Here is a 15,299-nt window from a genome sequence, read left to right as displayed (position 1 = left end):
CACCAATATCCACTCTTCTTCCTTTTCTCACCTAAGCTTTAGCTGGCCGTAGAGCTGCTCAGTTAGAGATCACACTTCCCAACCTTCCTTTTAGCTAGCTGTAGCTCTGGCCAGTGGGAAATGACGAGAAGTGAGGCCTGCTCTTTCAGGGGCACATTCCAAAAAGGAACCAAATTCTCCCCTTGCCCTTCCCCCTTCCCTCCGGCAGGAGCACAGTGGTGGGAGTTGAAGCAAATCATTTTGGGTCCAGAGATGAAAAATCACCTAGTGAGGATGGTAGAGCTGCCCTACCAGTCCTGGTCTGCTTATCCCTAAACCTATTCATGAGACAGAAGTAAACTTCAGCCTTATTTAAACCACGGCATTTTGGGGCCTCTTTATTGCAAGACCTCAGCCTATACTCTAATACACTCAATTTTCTTAGATGTAAAATGAGAACAATGCCTAACGGGGCTGTTGTAAGAAGTATAGAGTAGGATTTACAAAACTGACAGCTGTAACTACTTGGACTTGTGCAGCCCTGCTTTAGCCTGATGTCAAAGTCACGGTCAGCGCAGAAGAGCCACCTGGGTGGTATGACTAGTGCAAGTCAGTCACAGTCCAGATTAGGCACTCCAGTACCACTCCCCTTCACTGGCCCCTCCCCTGTCCCCCAGCTCTGGAGTCAGCCAGTGGCCAGGTGACTAATGAAACAATAGGAAGAGATACCTTTGTGGTGCAGGTGGCACAGAAGGGGTGGGGACAGATATTTGTGAAAGGGAATTTAATTATTTACAATGGTGAGTGCTGTACAAATTCTATTCCTTATCACTTCATGAGACTTTGGTGAAATATCCAGTTCTTACTGTTGTTTGAGGAGACAAATCCGGTTTTTTAAAACGTTATTAATTTTTTTTTAATTTTTTTTAACGTTTATTTATTTTTGAGACAGAGAGAGACAGAGCATGAACGGGGGAGGGGCAGAGAGAGAGGGAGACACAGAATCGGAAGCATGCTCCAGGCTCTGAGCTATCAGCCCAGAGCCCGACGCGGGGCTCGAACTCACGGACCGTGAGATCGTGACCTGAGCTGAAGTCGGACACTTAACCGACTGAGCCACCCAGGTGCCCCGAAACGTTATTAATTTTTGATTTTAATTCCAGTACACTTTACAGTGATATAATAGTTTCAGGTGTACAATGTGGTGATTCAACAATTCTACACATTACTCAGTGCTCACAATGATTAGTGGACTCTTAATCCCCTTTACCTATTTTGCCATCTCCCCACCCACGTGCCCTCTGGTAACCACCAGTTTGTTCTCTATACTTAAGAGTCTGTAGGAGCCATGGGGCACCTGGGTGGCTCAGTCAGTTAAGCGTCCGACTTCGGTTCAGGTCATGATCTCACAGTTTGTGAGTTTGAGCCCCGCGTCGGGCTCTGTGCTGACAGCTCAGAACCTGGAGCTTGCTTCAGATTCTGTGCCTGCCCTTCCCATGCTCATGCTCTCTCTCTCAATAATAAATAAACGTTAAAAAAAAAAAAAGAGTCTGTAGGAGCCAGATCTGTTTTGAGGCTAAGGATTGAGTTCGGCCTTAAGGGCAAGTGTGGAGAGAAGCCTGGGACACTCGATGCAGCAAGATAGGGGCAGTATGGGTGGGAGCCACTGCCCTGTGGAAACCCAAGAGCACAAGAGGCCTGCGTGGGCACCCATCATCCCAAAACACTGTAAAAACTCACTAAATGTGGGGAAATGGTGATTTTCGAGTCCAGATCCATAGTCAAAATTGGAAAGATTCATACCATAGGTTCTTAATTAGAATCACTTGAGTTTCCCTCCATCCTCCTCACCAAAAGTAATTGGTACATCCTTCTATTAATACCAAATTTCAAAATTCATGTACCATCAGGGAGTTTGGGGCATAGTTAAGTACCAACTTAACAGACAGATAATTTTCAGCACTTACCCCATTGTATTATTGGCTTGGTTCTCCATGTCAAGAAACTGCTGCTTCTGGTTTATGTTTCTTGGTTTTTAATCTGTTAGGGGGAAAAAAATGACCTAGCTTTCTAAAATGCTTACATTCATTAACCTATAAAACAAGAAGACTCTGCTGTTGGCAAACCATGCAGTGTGAGCTTTTCTCAGTGTAGTAGCTCTTGGTTCTACAAAATGTGGAAATTTGCCCCCCCCTTTTTAAATCCCCCCATGCATTTATGACATTGCCTAAGTGATGAGTTGAAATATGTGGCATTGACCGTAAGGAGCATTCATTCGCTATTTACTGAGCAACATCTTGGCCCCAGCGACTGTGCAAAGTGCTTATCACTTTAAGAGGAGAGGGGTCAAACAATACCCATTGTAGAGGTGTTACAGCTAAATGTTCTCAAATTTTCCTTTCTTGTCTCCTAAAAGTTTGCCTTCGAGTAAATTCTTTCTTTGGCCCTTTCTGGGTTTTGTTAGAATGAATATACCAGGAGATTTAGGACAAAAAGGCTAAGAGTTGCCTAAAAATATAAATCTTATAATTCCTCAATGGCTTTGTGGGCACCTGCTTACCCTGTTAGTACTTGCCTAAATTAAAAAAAAAAAAAAAAAATTCCCCCAGCAACAAAGTTTTATTTAAAAAATAAGATATGAGGAGAATTGGACAAAGTGTTGAAAAGAACTTCAACTCCTCTGAATCACTGAATTAAAGTCAATTAAGTAGCATTGAGATGGTAGAAAGACGAGGAAGACCCCGGGGCTCAGGTCACTTCCAAATTAAAGGAATTGAAGAGAGGCTCTGGGATTGTGTGTGGAGCAGAGGGGCCAGGGGCAGGGATGGGGAAGGAAAACTGGACCAGAACGGACAGATAAACTGATTGTGCAGGTTCTTCCAATCACTCACTTTAGCGTCAGGGAAACTGAGGCACTGACAAGCTAGGCGACTTGCCCAAGACCACACAAGCTAGAATCTACACCTGCCTGTTCAGGGAAGTTCAGCTCTGGGTTCTGCAAGACCATCCCGACAGCCCAGACTCTCCCCACCAGCGCGCGCCCCCGCCAGACCGAGCACGGTTCACGCCCAGCCCCCCGCGAAGCAGCCGGCCAGTAGGGGTCCCCGGTGCCCCTGGGGCCGGCCCGGGAGAGCGGCGAGGGCGAGGGTCGGGGTGGACACCGGGTCCTGGAGGCCGGAGCGGGTTACCTGCGCTGCGCCGCGCTCTCCCGCGAGGTCTGAAGCCCCTGGAGCGGGAACGCCGGGGTCACCGCCCACCGGGCCCGCCCCGAGGGGCCCCGCCGCCCGCCGCTAGCCACCCGCCGCCGCGCTCCCGCCGTCCGGGTCCGCTCGCCCCGCGGCCGCCGAGGCCGTTAGGGCCTCTCCCTCCCCGCCAGCAGCCGGCCCTCCGCGCCGCCACTGGTTGCCATGGGGACGCGGCCGAAACAAGCTGCCGCCGCGGAGGGGTAGGGGGATGGGCTCGGCAGCGGCGGGGCCGGGGGTGGGGGGCGGGGTGGGGCCTGGGGCCCGGGTCCTCGCTGGCCCGCAGTTACCGGTCCAGTGTGTGCTCCCTAGACCGAAGGCTCCTCAGGACCGCATTCTGGGTCCTTTCCCCTTCGGGGCTGTAGCTGCTTAGCCCAGGGTCCCAAACCCGACAGGGGTCTGAGAAATATTGTTGAACGGACGAAGGGAAAGAGTATATATACACAGCTGAGGGGAGAGGAAGTTTCTGCGTCCGGGTTTCTTAAATGCCCCTGCTTACCTACATTTGAAATGGTATCAAAAATGGAATAGATTTGGGGTAAAGAGAACTGCCTTTCTCTTCGCCAGCTGCGAAGAGCTGGGGTTTTTAAAACTGCTTTGCTGAGTGCCCGACTCCTCTAATCGTCCTATCAGCAACCGTACCTGCCTTTCCCATAAGGCGCACTGGGTTCTTAGCACAACTCTGCGAGTTAGGCGGCGCAGACAGGATTGCCTCCCTTTTTAGGGAGGAGGAAATAGCTCCTAAGCCAGGGAAGGTGGACGGAACCGAGTGACTGATTCCAAATTCTTTTCTTTTTTCACTAAATTCCAAGAATAATTGATGATAGAACTCTATCTCGTAGCTCTGATTTCAAAGAAATAACAGGAAAGAATATATGCATACATACATGTACACACATGTGTATATTCTATAGATGCTTTGAATAATATTTTTCAGCACTTGAATTTATTTGGAAAATATTTTCGCATCAATTTTAGGAGCAGGAGCCTTTTTCAAAAATCCAGTTGATTAACATCTAATTCTAAAGTCTTTTCTTTACACTCCACTTTCCTAACATTAACATGAATTTGTTACTTAAAATGACTAGCAATTTAACGTTGACCCTAATCCCTCCACCCAGGTTCCATTTGAATTTCAAAAAAAACATTTACTATTTCTTGACAAATTGAGTTTCACAGATGAATTGTGTAAAGTAACTTAGGTTATTAGTTCTAATATGTGTTTCATAGCTCTTATTATGATTGAATGAAGACAGTGACCATTTCATCTTAACTTGAAACTTTCCATTATTCTGAAAACCTTCAGTCATATTCTTAGTTCTTGTCGAAACTCAACGGGTCAGTGTATTTATTCTGACCCAAAGAAGGGAAAATGGAACTAGGAACAAAATTTCATGAAGTTTCAGGATGCCCAATATCACTCACACTGAGTAGTGCTTTACCATTGGTAAGTGCTTTCATGTTGGTTATTTCCTTTAGATGCTCAGAAGTACCATGTGACATGTGTGTAACAGGTGTTATTAGGGCTCCTTTTAGCAGATTACCTTAGAATCATGGATATGTCCAAGGTGATACATCCAGTTCAAGTGTGGCTAAGATAATGAACCTAGATTATCTTATGCCAAATTCAGTGCTTCTCAAACTCTGTCCAAAAGTTAAGGTTGAGTAGGTTTCTTCAGCGGTCAGAATCTTGCATAGGTAACTGTAGATATGTCTAAAGCCACATTTTCACAAGAAAGAATAGGTGTGGGCAGGGCTTGCAAAGCATAAATGTGTGAGAATTCACATACTGTGATGGAGTTTAAGACAATTTAAATATAGAACAGAAACACTCTGAGGGGCGGCTGGGTGGCTCAGTTGGTTAGGCGTTTGACTCTTGGTTGTGACTCAGGTCATGATCTCAGGATTCGAGGGTTCAGTCCCCTTTGCACTGCACTGACAGCACGGGGCCTACTTGAGATTCTCTGTTTCCCTGTCTCTCTGCCCCTCCTCTGCTTGTGCTCTCTCTCTCTCTCAAAAATAAATAAACATTAAAAAAAAAAAAAAAGAAACAGTCCATTCAATTTAATAGGAATAAAGGTTTTCATTTCAGCGTGCAAATTAAGGCTTAAAATACAAAGACCTACCTTCCCACCACCTCATCCCCAACACTTTGCAGAAGTAACTGCAGATTGCAATTTACCTGAAATGTACTTATTATTATATCTTTCCAGATGAAATTGTTTTGGAAAGGATGAGGAGAGCAGGAAGTTCCTGAGTCTAAAGGAGTGGAAGAGTGTGACCAGAGTGCTGGTATGAGATGGCAAGAGAGCTCAACGCTGAAAGAGAATTAGAGGACACAGCAAGGTCAGAATAAGATAAAAAATATAACCATAAATGGTCAAAAGAGAATATAGAAGACATGTATGTCTGAGGAATGAGAATGACCCATGGAGGAGAAGCTAATGGACCAATTATATACAATAGACAATAATCATAGCCATAGATTGAACCTGAAAAATGGAAAAAACTGTAATTAACAAAATAGTTTTCATGGCAAAACTTACAATGGCAGCACAGAAAATAAACACGCACTTTAGCGTATGCAAGGTTGTATAAATTACCCTAATGTCTGTCCTTTTAACAAGGGAAATATTTATTTTTTTATCTTCTTCAAAAGAAGTTTCGGTGCACCTGGATGACTCAGTCAGTTGAGCATCCAACTTCACTCTGGTCCTGATATTGCAGTTCATGAGTTTGAGCCCTGTGTTAGGCTCTATGGTGACAGCTCAGAGCCTGGAGCCTGCTTCGGATTCTGTATCTCCCTCTCTCTCTGCCCCTGCCCCTGCTCACACTCTGTTTTTCTCTCTCTCTCTCTCAAAAATAAATCAACATTAAAAAAGTTTTTAAAAGAAGGTTCAAAAATTATGTATTTTTGTAATAAGAAGCTAAGTTTATATTATCCAGGAAAATATTTTAGAAGAAAGTTTATAATCAAACCTAAGTCTATATTATCCTTGGAAAATATTTTAGAAGAAATTTTATAATCAAATCAAATAATCATAGAACTGGAAGAAACCATATAGGTCCCCCCAGTCCAACCCTTTTATTTTACATAAAGAAACTCAGACCCAAAGCGATAAAATGATTTGACTACTTTCATTGCTAGTTAATGACAAAAATAGAGATTAGAACCCAAGTGTTTTTTTCTTATTATATCATGCTACTTCCAAAAACAGAAAGGAGCTAAGGAATTTTCTAGAGATACTTAAAAAAATATCCTAGTTGAGAAAATAACTATTCAGGAAGAGGAAATTCAGTCTTTAGAACCAAGATCGCCTTCGAGACAACACCGTCCAGTGGAAATATAATGCAAACCACTTATGTAATTTTAAATATTGTAGTAGCCAAATTAAAAAAAGCAGGTGAAGTTAATTTTAATCATATATTTATTTAACTCAATATATCCAGAGTACCATTTCAACATTTAGTTACTAAAAAAATTACTGAGATGTTGTACATTCTTTTTTACCATACGAAGTGTTCAAAACTTGGTGTTTATGCTTACAGCCCAACCAGTTCGTAGAGCTGTACTCGAGTGTTCGATTGCCACACATGACTGGTGGCTACCATACTGGACAGCACAGTCCCAGAATACAGGTGTCTGGTCAATGTGCCAAAGCCCTTCATTGAGTGTAAAGGGTCATGCAGTGTGAGAGAGTCTAAATTATTCAGACGTGATTTGAGAGGGACTGTGGAAGTCTCCTCCATCAAAATCCTCATTGATTTTCTCTGGGTTGGAAGAGGGATCGGACATCTGAAGAGAAGCGTGTAGCTCGGACACTTAGCCAGGCAGGGAGAGGCCTTTCAGCGCGTTACAGTTCACAGTGCTATCCGTTCTCTAGCCCTAGCAAGGGCTGCTCCTCCGAAGAGAATTCAGACTAAATGGGAGGGCCTTACCTCTTAGTTTCGGCTCTCCGGGGGCCCAGGTGCCAAAGGAATGTGTCTTCCTGATCCTGATGGGAGTTCTAAACAGCAGGTCTCACTGTAGAAAGCAAAACCAATTTTTTTGGAAAATGCCAATCATATTTTTTTCTTGTACTTTGCTTTCTTATAGTAGACCCTTAGTGTTTTGGCACTATGGTTTCGAAAAGTTAAGGGGAACTGAAGATTTTGTACAGTTTTGAGCTAAAGTTTTATAGAGGAGACAGCTTATTCCCTGGGCTCAGGCATGGCAGGGGCAATGTTGAAGTGAAGGGTCCCCAGAGGGGAAAACAAATTTGCAGCCAGGGGACAACTCTTTCCAGAAGCTCATCTCTGTTGAAGCTTTTCAAGTCCCGAGCTAATATGATAGTGAGAAATTATTGGGTCAAAGTCTAGGAAAGGGCAAGAACTTAGAGAAGTAGGCCAGGCACTCAATGCTGCTTTTGCCTGGAAAGCATCTGATGCTCTGGAAGGAGTAACTACAAAACTGAGCAGCAGTTTTATTGGTCTTAGGAAGCACAGGGGACAAAAGACAAAACCTGGGCGCTCTCCAGGTAGTGAATTCTACCTTAAACTGGAACCCCACAGGCTTTGCCCTCAGGAAAACAGTCAAGTGGAAATAAATGAGTACCCTCACTGACTTGCAGCCCAGCTTTGGATCACCTGGGTAATTCGGGGCACCCTCAATCTCTGAGCATGGATGAGGCATTATTGGACTGGTAGATCAAGAGACATTGAGGGGACACCTGGGTGGCTCAGGTCATGATCTCGCGGTTCATGGGTTCGAGCCCTGTGATGGTCTCTGTGCTGACAGCTCAAAGCCTGGAGCCTGCTTCAGTTTCTGTGTCCCTTTCTCTCTACCCCTCCCCTGCTTGTGCTCTGTCTCCCTCTCTGTCTCTCAAAAGTAAATAAATGTTAAAAAAAAAAAAGAAAAAGAAAAAAGAAAGAAAGACACATGGAGGAAGCAAGCAAAAATTTTCTTTGGTTAAGATTAAAATCATTCTAGGCCTCAAATTATTCTCAAGAATAATTTCTCAAATCAAATGACCAGAACATACCTAAATGTAATCCAGGGCCAGGAAACAAGATACCATCAGGGAAAAACAAGAGAAACTACAGACCACAGAAACAGAACCACAGAAGCCTTAGATACTGGAATCAGACAAAAATTATAAAACTATGAATAGCATGTTTAAAGAAATAAATGACAAAATTGAAGAAATCTTTAGGGAGAAGTAAGTATAAAAACTGACTTGACATATGTGAAAAGGAACCAAATAGAAATTAAGAAAAAAAATTACTAACAACCAAAATCAAGAACATAACAGATGTGTGTAATAGTAGTTTGACACAGCGACAAAGAGAATTTGTGAACTAGACAATAGATCAGAAGAAAGTTTTCAGATAGTAGAGCGAAAACAAAATAATGAAAAATATTTTAAGATGAAAGTTTACAAGTTTAGCACTTTAATATAATTACTTATTGTTGAAAATAAGATAGATTATGTACATGAACACATCTAGTACATGCCCTAGCATAGAGTGGGTACTCAACAAGTATTTGTTTAATTTGAAATAAAATAAATTTAATTTGGTTAATTTGCAAATCATCTTTGTCACTTTTTATAATTTTTGTAATTACCTTTTCTGTGTCAAATGTTCAAGGTTCTCTTAATTTTTAAACATATTAATCATAGCCACTTTTTATTTTGTGTTTTATGATTCCAATCTCAAAATTTTCAAGATCTATTACTGCTAGTTCTTACCATGTTGTCTTAGTTTTGTGTGTGTGTTTTATGACTTTTGACTATGAGATAATTTGGGGGGAGGAATTTATTTCTGAGACATCTTTGAAACCACACTGAGGTTAAATTCTTCCAGAGAGGATTTACATCTGCTTTTGGAGGTTCCTTGGGGCATACTGAATCCCGAACCACTCTACATTAAATTCTTCACAGGAGACTTTTCACACAACACGGGTAATATGAATGAATGAAAAATAAGTGTAGGGACAACTTATGATACAAATTTCCAGAGAAAGAATTTCCTTTCACCCAGGCCAAAGTCAAGATGGATATGTTTTCTGCTGTTCCATTTTTGTGACTTAAAAAAAAATAAACCTTGGGACACCTGGGTGGCTCAGTTGGATGAACATCCAACTCTTGATTTTGGCTCTGGTCATGATCCCAGGGTCGTGGGATCAAGCCCCCTGTCAGGCTCTGCACTGAGTATGGAGACTGCCTAAGATTCTTTCTTTTCTTTCTTTTCTTTTCTTTTCTTTTCTTTTCTTTTCTTTTCTTTTCTTTTCTTTTCTTTATTTTCTTTCTTTCTTTTGTTCTTTCTTTCTTTCTTTCTTTTGTTCTTTCTTTCTTTCTTTTGTTCTTTCTTTCTTTCTTTCTTTCTCTCTCTATTTCTCTAAAATAAAAAAATATGTACAAAAATAAGCCTTTTATTTTAGGAGTTTTAGATTTACAGAGAAATTGTGAATATAAAGAGTTTCCACATACCCCACATCCAGTAGACCTTATTATTAACATCGTACATTAGTATGGTCCATTTGTTACAATTAATAAACCAATACAGATATAATACTATTAAATAAAGTCCATATTTTACTCATATTTCCTTAGTTTTTACCTAATTTTTTCTGTTGCAGGGCCCCATCCAGGATAACACATTTAGTTATCATGTCTCCTTGAGCATCTCTTGGCTGTGACAGTTTCTAAGAATTTCCTTGTTTTCAATGATCTTGACAGTTTTGAGAAGTGCTGGTTAGGTATTTTGTGGAATGTCCCTTGAATGAAATTTGTCTAGTGTTTTCCTACTGATTAGACTGGGGTTATAGGTTTGGTGGAGGAAGATCAAAGAAACAAACCATCATTTTCAGCACACTGTATTGAGAGTACCTGCTATCAACATGATTTATGTTGATGTTGATCTTGGTCCCCTGGTGTTCGTTAGTTCTCGCCACTGTAAAGTTACTCCCCCCACCCTTTGCATCCTGTACTCTTTTTTTTTTTCAATTTTTTTTTAACGTTTATTTATTTTTGAGACAGAGAGAGACAGAGCATGAACGGGGGAGGGTCAGAGAGAGGGAGACACAGAATCTGAAACAGGCTCCAGGCTCGAGCTGTCAGCACGGAGCCCCACGTGGGGCTCGAACTCAGGGACCGCGAGATCATGACCTGAGCCGAAGTCAGCCGCTTAACCGACTTAGCCACCCAGGCACCCCTACATCCTGTACTCTTTAGAAGAAAGTCATTATGTGCAGCTGACACTTAAGGAATAGGGAATCTACTCTATCACCTCCTTAAGGGTAGAATATTTATAAAAAGTATTTGAAATTCTTTTGCACAGATTTGTCTCATCTCTTCCATTTATTTATATCAGCATGGACTTGTGGATATTTATTGTATATTTTGAGTTATAATCCAAAACGACTTTATTTTGTTTCTCAAATTGTTCTAGATTTGGCCATTGGGAGTTCTTTCAGCTAATTTCTATGTTCCTTTGACACATACCTTCAGTAGTGTGGGGTTTAGTTTAGTTTTGTATTTTGAGAGCACCTCATTGCTTTCTGGCATTACACGATGCTGCAGGCTCATTCTGTATATGTATATTTTCTGCTTCTGTGCTAGAATCTGCTATTTCTCCAAGGATCTATGTTGCCTTTTATTTAAAGTGCAATTAGAAACCGAGATACGAGCAATGGGTATGTTCATTGCTACTCGACTGTCATTGATTCTAAGCTGACAAAGCAAGGACATATTTATGTCTATACTAACCCATGTATATATAAATATCTATCACTATTTCTATATGTAACCATTCATATCCTTATTAGGCTAAACATGAGTCCCCACTATACAAACCAAAGAACACAATATAGCCATTTATAAAATAAGACAATAGGGCTTTAAAATATACCCAGAACACAGAAATTCATATTAGGAAACTCAATTATTGTTATTGTGCTGTTATTTAATTTTACCGAAATGACTTCTATGAATTGAGAATTACTTTCTGTGTATCTCTGAGTGTCATGTGTTCTGGTTATCCTATAAACAATTGTTAACGCGCAGCTGGCTGAATAAAATTGAGTTAGAGATACATGAAAAAGTACTTCAAACAAATATTAATGAATAAACCTTCTGTCATCACGGTGAGGGTATGCAGCCCCTGTTTTAGAGAGATACCAGTGTTTTATCCATTTTAGTGTCACCCTTCAATGATCACGTGGAACAACACACGGGTTGAAGAAAAATGACTCCCAGAACCCTCGATGCTTAGGTACTTTGTGTCGCGAGACTCCTCATCGCGTTGCCATCATTATGCCTCTTTTTGTTGCAGGTAGAAAACACGTTAGCACGGTTGCTGTTGCTACTGAATACGAGTGGTTATGCCCATAATAAAACATCATTCTAGGAGGTATCTGAGTTCAGCATTGAGGGAACGTGAGTTTGCCATTTTCAATCAGGAAGAAAAAAAAAAAAAACCAAACATTTTCCTCTCCCTTTTTTCCCCAGACTAAAATTATGAAGCCTCTTAGATATGTCCAGAAAAAGAATCCGAGAAGTACGTAGCGTGAATCTGGTTCATATTACTCTCACATACAGTGCCATTTCCTTTCCCCATGGTTTCATTCTACGGCACTGTAATTCCATACGAGGCTTGTTAGAAACAACTTTTGACAATTTAGGGGAGTTATCTTTTCTAAAAATTAAATTCACATTATTGTGACAGAACATTTTGGAGTGTACCTGAACAGTATACTCGCCTTCCGTCTGCGGTGACCTCAACATCCAGAAACCCAAATTACCTCTGAAAGTTTGTAAATTGCTTTGTAAAGAAGGCATCAATCTCATTATCATAGTGCTGTGTTGAAATTCATTATGCAGTCTTATTTCTGAACAGACTGGGGGAATTTTCTCAGCTTGACATAAATCCTTAGATGGTAGTGACTGATGATCACTGAAAGGAAACCACATTTTCTTTTTTTCTCTTTTCCTAGTTAAGTGTTTCAATTGCATTTCCTCACTTTAACTGGGTGTAAGTCACTTACCCATTGATGCCTGAATTAAGTTTGCAAACCATGAAGGAAAAAAAAATGTTCATTCTTCTGAGCGGGGAATCAACAGCAGTAAGCAGTTGCCCTCTGGACAAGAAAAATATAATTTCAGTGTTCATTACTTAAAATTGTGCAATATTTTTCTCTTCTTTTTTAAAATTTTTTTTAATGTTTATTTATTTTTGAGACAGAGACAGAGCATGAATGGGGGAGGGGCAGAGAGAGAGGGAGACGCAGAATCGGAAGCAGGCTCCAGGCTCTGAACCATCAGCCCAGAGCCCGATGCAGGGCTCGAACTCATGAACCGTGAGATTGTGACCTGAGCTGAAGTCGGACGCTCAACCGACTGAGCCACCCAGGCGCCCCAATATTTTTCTCTTCTTGAACCCTCCTTTTTCTTTGAACATACGATATGTGAAAACAACTATATAAATGTTTATTTCCAAGAAAGTCAGCTGAGCATTATAGAGAGAATGTGGGCTTTGAATTCATATGGATAAGAGTCTGCATCTCAGCTCTACCACTTAATTTATTTGCCCTCATTGTGTATTAGTTTCCTCATTCCTACAGTAGGATATAACAATAGAGGGATGTAGAAATGTTAAATTAGATCAGTTATGTATATAATGAACTTGTCACATTGTAGGTGCTTAATAATAGCTGCAGTTAGCATCATTATTGTTGTTAACTAGTATTAGTATTTGTTACATAGCTATTCTGCTGTATTTAAAACATTTAGAAAGGAAAAATATGACCACTTTTAGAAACAGGTTAGCCTGGAGTGCCTGGGTGGCTCAGTTGGTTAAGTGTCTCTTTTGGCTCAGGTCATGATCTTGCGGTTCGTGAGTCTGAGCTCTGCCCTGGGCTCCATGCTGACAGTGCAGAGCCTGCTTGGGATTCTGTCTCTCTCCTTCTCTCTCTGCCCTGCCTACACCCTCTTTATCTCAAAATAAATGAGCTTAAATTTTTTTTTTAAAAAGAAAAAAAACAACAAAAAGATTGACCTGAGCAGGTTGTATGTAAAATAAAGAGCTTTGTCAGAGAATACTTGAATGATAATCAAATAGTGGTATAGGGGAAGGGAAAGGCTAATTAAAATAATTGGTTGCTAAGGTATTTTTCCCCCAATTAAAAGTCAATCCCATGGGGTTAAATGAAGACTTTCTGCATATCTGAATTTCAATTATTCCATTATTCATCCATTCAGAAACTGCCCATGTATGCCATGTGAAAGGTACTGTGGAAGAAGAAGGATCCAGGGAGAGAAGAGTGCAAAGAAAACTTCATCTGAAATAAGCAAGGTGTTTTTTCAATCCATAAAAACAAAAAGAAGCTCACCCTCAGCAAAAGTTATAATATAAATTATATTAGGAATATAAATTAAAAAAATATCATACTTTCTCTCATAGGATTGAGAAAAATTAGAAAGACTAATAACATTTAAAATTAGCAAAGATATAGAGACACTCTCATCTGCTGCTTGGGAGAGTGTAAATTGTTACAATTATTTAGGGGAGAAAATTTGACAATATCTATATCAATTTAAAATGGGCATAGCCAGAGATTCCCATTTTAAGAATTTATCCCACAGAAATAATACCTTGAGAACATAAAGATATATATGCAAAGAGGCTTGTTGCAGCATTGTTTATATTTGCAAAAAAAGAAGGAGGGAGGACAATATGTTTCTTTACATATTTCTGGGTAATAAGTTACTGCCCCCCCCACCCAGATTAGCAGTTCAAAACAACAAATACTTATTATCTCAGAGTTTTTGAGGGTGGTGAATTGGTAGTGGCTTAGCTGGATGGTTCTAACTCAGGGTCGATCATGAGAGTACAGTCAAGATGTTTGCCGGGAGTTCAGTCTTTGAATATTTGACTGGGACTGGGGAATCTGCTTCCAACATGGCTCCCTAACATGTCTGTTGATAGAGGACCACAGTCCCTCTCCACATGGACCACACGAACCTCTCCCTAGAGCTACTTGAGCATTCTGAGTGACATGGCGGCTTGCTTCTCCCAGAATGAGTGATCTAAGACAGCAAGAATGAAGCTGGCTTCTATGACCTAGCGTTAGAATTTGCACACTATCATTTCTGCAGTATTCTACAATATCAATATTCTACCAATGCTCTAATATTCCAAGTCAAGTCCAGTCTAAGCTCAAGAGAAAGTGATTTTGTCTCCACTTTTTGGAGGGAAGAGTGTTGAGTGATTTGGGGACATATTTTAAAACTACTCCAACTTGTTCTCTGGCCACAAATTAAAATTATTTTCACATAGAAAACATACTCATCCCAGGGCACCTGGGTGGCTCACTTGGTTGAGTTTCTAACTCTTGGTTTCGGCTCAGGTCATGGTCCCAGGGATGTGGGATCAATCTCTGTGTCAGGTTCATCATTGAGCATGGAACCTGTTTAAGATTCTAGATCTCTCCTTCCTCTGCCCCTCTCCCCTGATTGTTCTTGCTGTCTCTCAAATAATTGATTGATTGATTGATTGACTGATTGATTAAATAAAAGAAAATATACTCATCCCTTCCAAATTTACTCCCCTTCACCCCCAAGTCTCAACCCATTACAGTATTAGCTTAAAGTTCAGAAAGATATCATGTTAATTTGGTCCAGGTATGGCTGAAGCTTCCCAGGTGTCATTCCTTAAGTGCAGCTCCTTGAGTACACTTCCTCTGATCTCAGGCACTATGGACTAAAGAGACAAGGTATCTGCTCACATACACCCTCAATGTACATTATGTAGGATGGACAAAGGATAAGCACTGTAGACATTCCTGTTCAAAAAGAAGGAAAATGGGAGGCCCAAAGCAATCATTGTTCTAAGCCACATGTTAAAAGTGTCTTGATTCAAATTCAATCTTACTCCTGCCCGGGAATGATCCTCTGTGGCTCTTGGCTCCACAACCTGGGTTCTTGATGACCTCTTTGGATTAATCCTTCCTTTTTAGGCTGTATTGGAGCTGTGTAATTTTCTCAGTAAAATTTTGGAGTTCCAAATGCTTCTTTTCATTGTGTACTATTTCTGTCTCTT

The 15,299-nt window shown here is 40.8% G+C and overlaps 1 protein-coding gene and 1 long non-coding RNA gene across 9 annotated transcripts in view; one reads left to right on the top strand and one right to left on the bottom strand.

The window, feature by feature from the left end:
* Positions 1-3,985, bottom strand: part of DEUP1 (deuterosome assembly protein 1) — an 82,303-nt gene extending 78,318 nt beyond the window's left edge. For 5 of the 6 annotated variants that reach the window (XM_019450076.2, XM_053900192.1, XM_053900194.1 and 2 more), the window contains exons 1-2: positions 3,864-3,985; positions 1,947-2,019 (exon numbers count right to left, since the gene is read on the bottom strand). In XM_019450076.2, coding sequence (XP_019305621.2) covers positions 1,947-1,975 — 29 coding nt within the window. In that variant the 5' untranslated portion in view covers positions 1,976-2,019; positions 3,864-3,985. Of the gene's footprint in view, positions 1-1,946; positions 2,020-3,167; positions 3,280-3,863 lie in introns of those variants that run through there. The other variant, XM_019450075.2, reaches the window with a different exon arrangement.
* Positions 2,972-13,598, top strand: LOC109267346 (uncharacterized). 3 transcript variants are annotated; one of them, XR_008421248.1, is made up of 3 exons: positions 2,972-3,194; positions 5,435-5,567; positions 13,460-13,598. It is a non-coding gene; the product is annotated as an uncharacterized LOC109267346 (long non-coding RNA). The 3 variants fall into 3 exon arrangements; XR_002080044.2 differs by lacking the exon at positions 2,972-3,194 and adding an exon at positions 3,285-3,424; XR_008421249.1 differs by lacking the exon at positions 2,972-3,194 and adding an exon at positions 4,541-4,668.
* The last annotated feature ends 1,701 nt before the right edge of the window (positions 13,599-15,299 follow it).

Source organism: Panthera pardus, unplaced genomic scaffold (genome assembly GCF_024362965.1).
Source record: "Panthera pardus isolate Hobbes unplaced genomic scaffold, ASM2436296v1 HiC_scaffold_12, whole genome shotgun sequence".
Taxonomy (NCBI): domain Eukaryota; kingdom Metazoa; phylum Chordata; class Mammalia; order Carnivora; family Felidae; genus Panthera; species Panthera pardus.
Note: the sequence above shows the minus strand (reverse complement) of the source record. Positions and strands in the feature narration are given on the sequence as shown.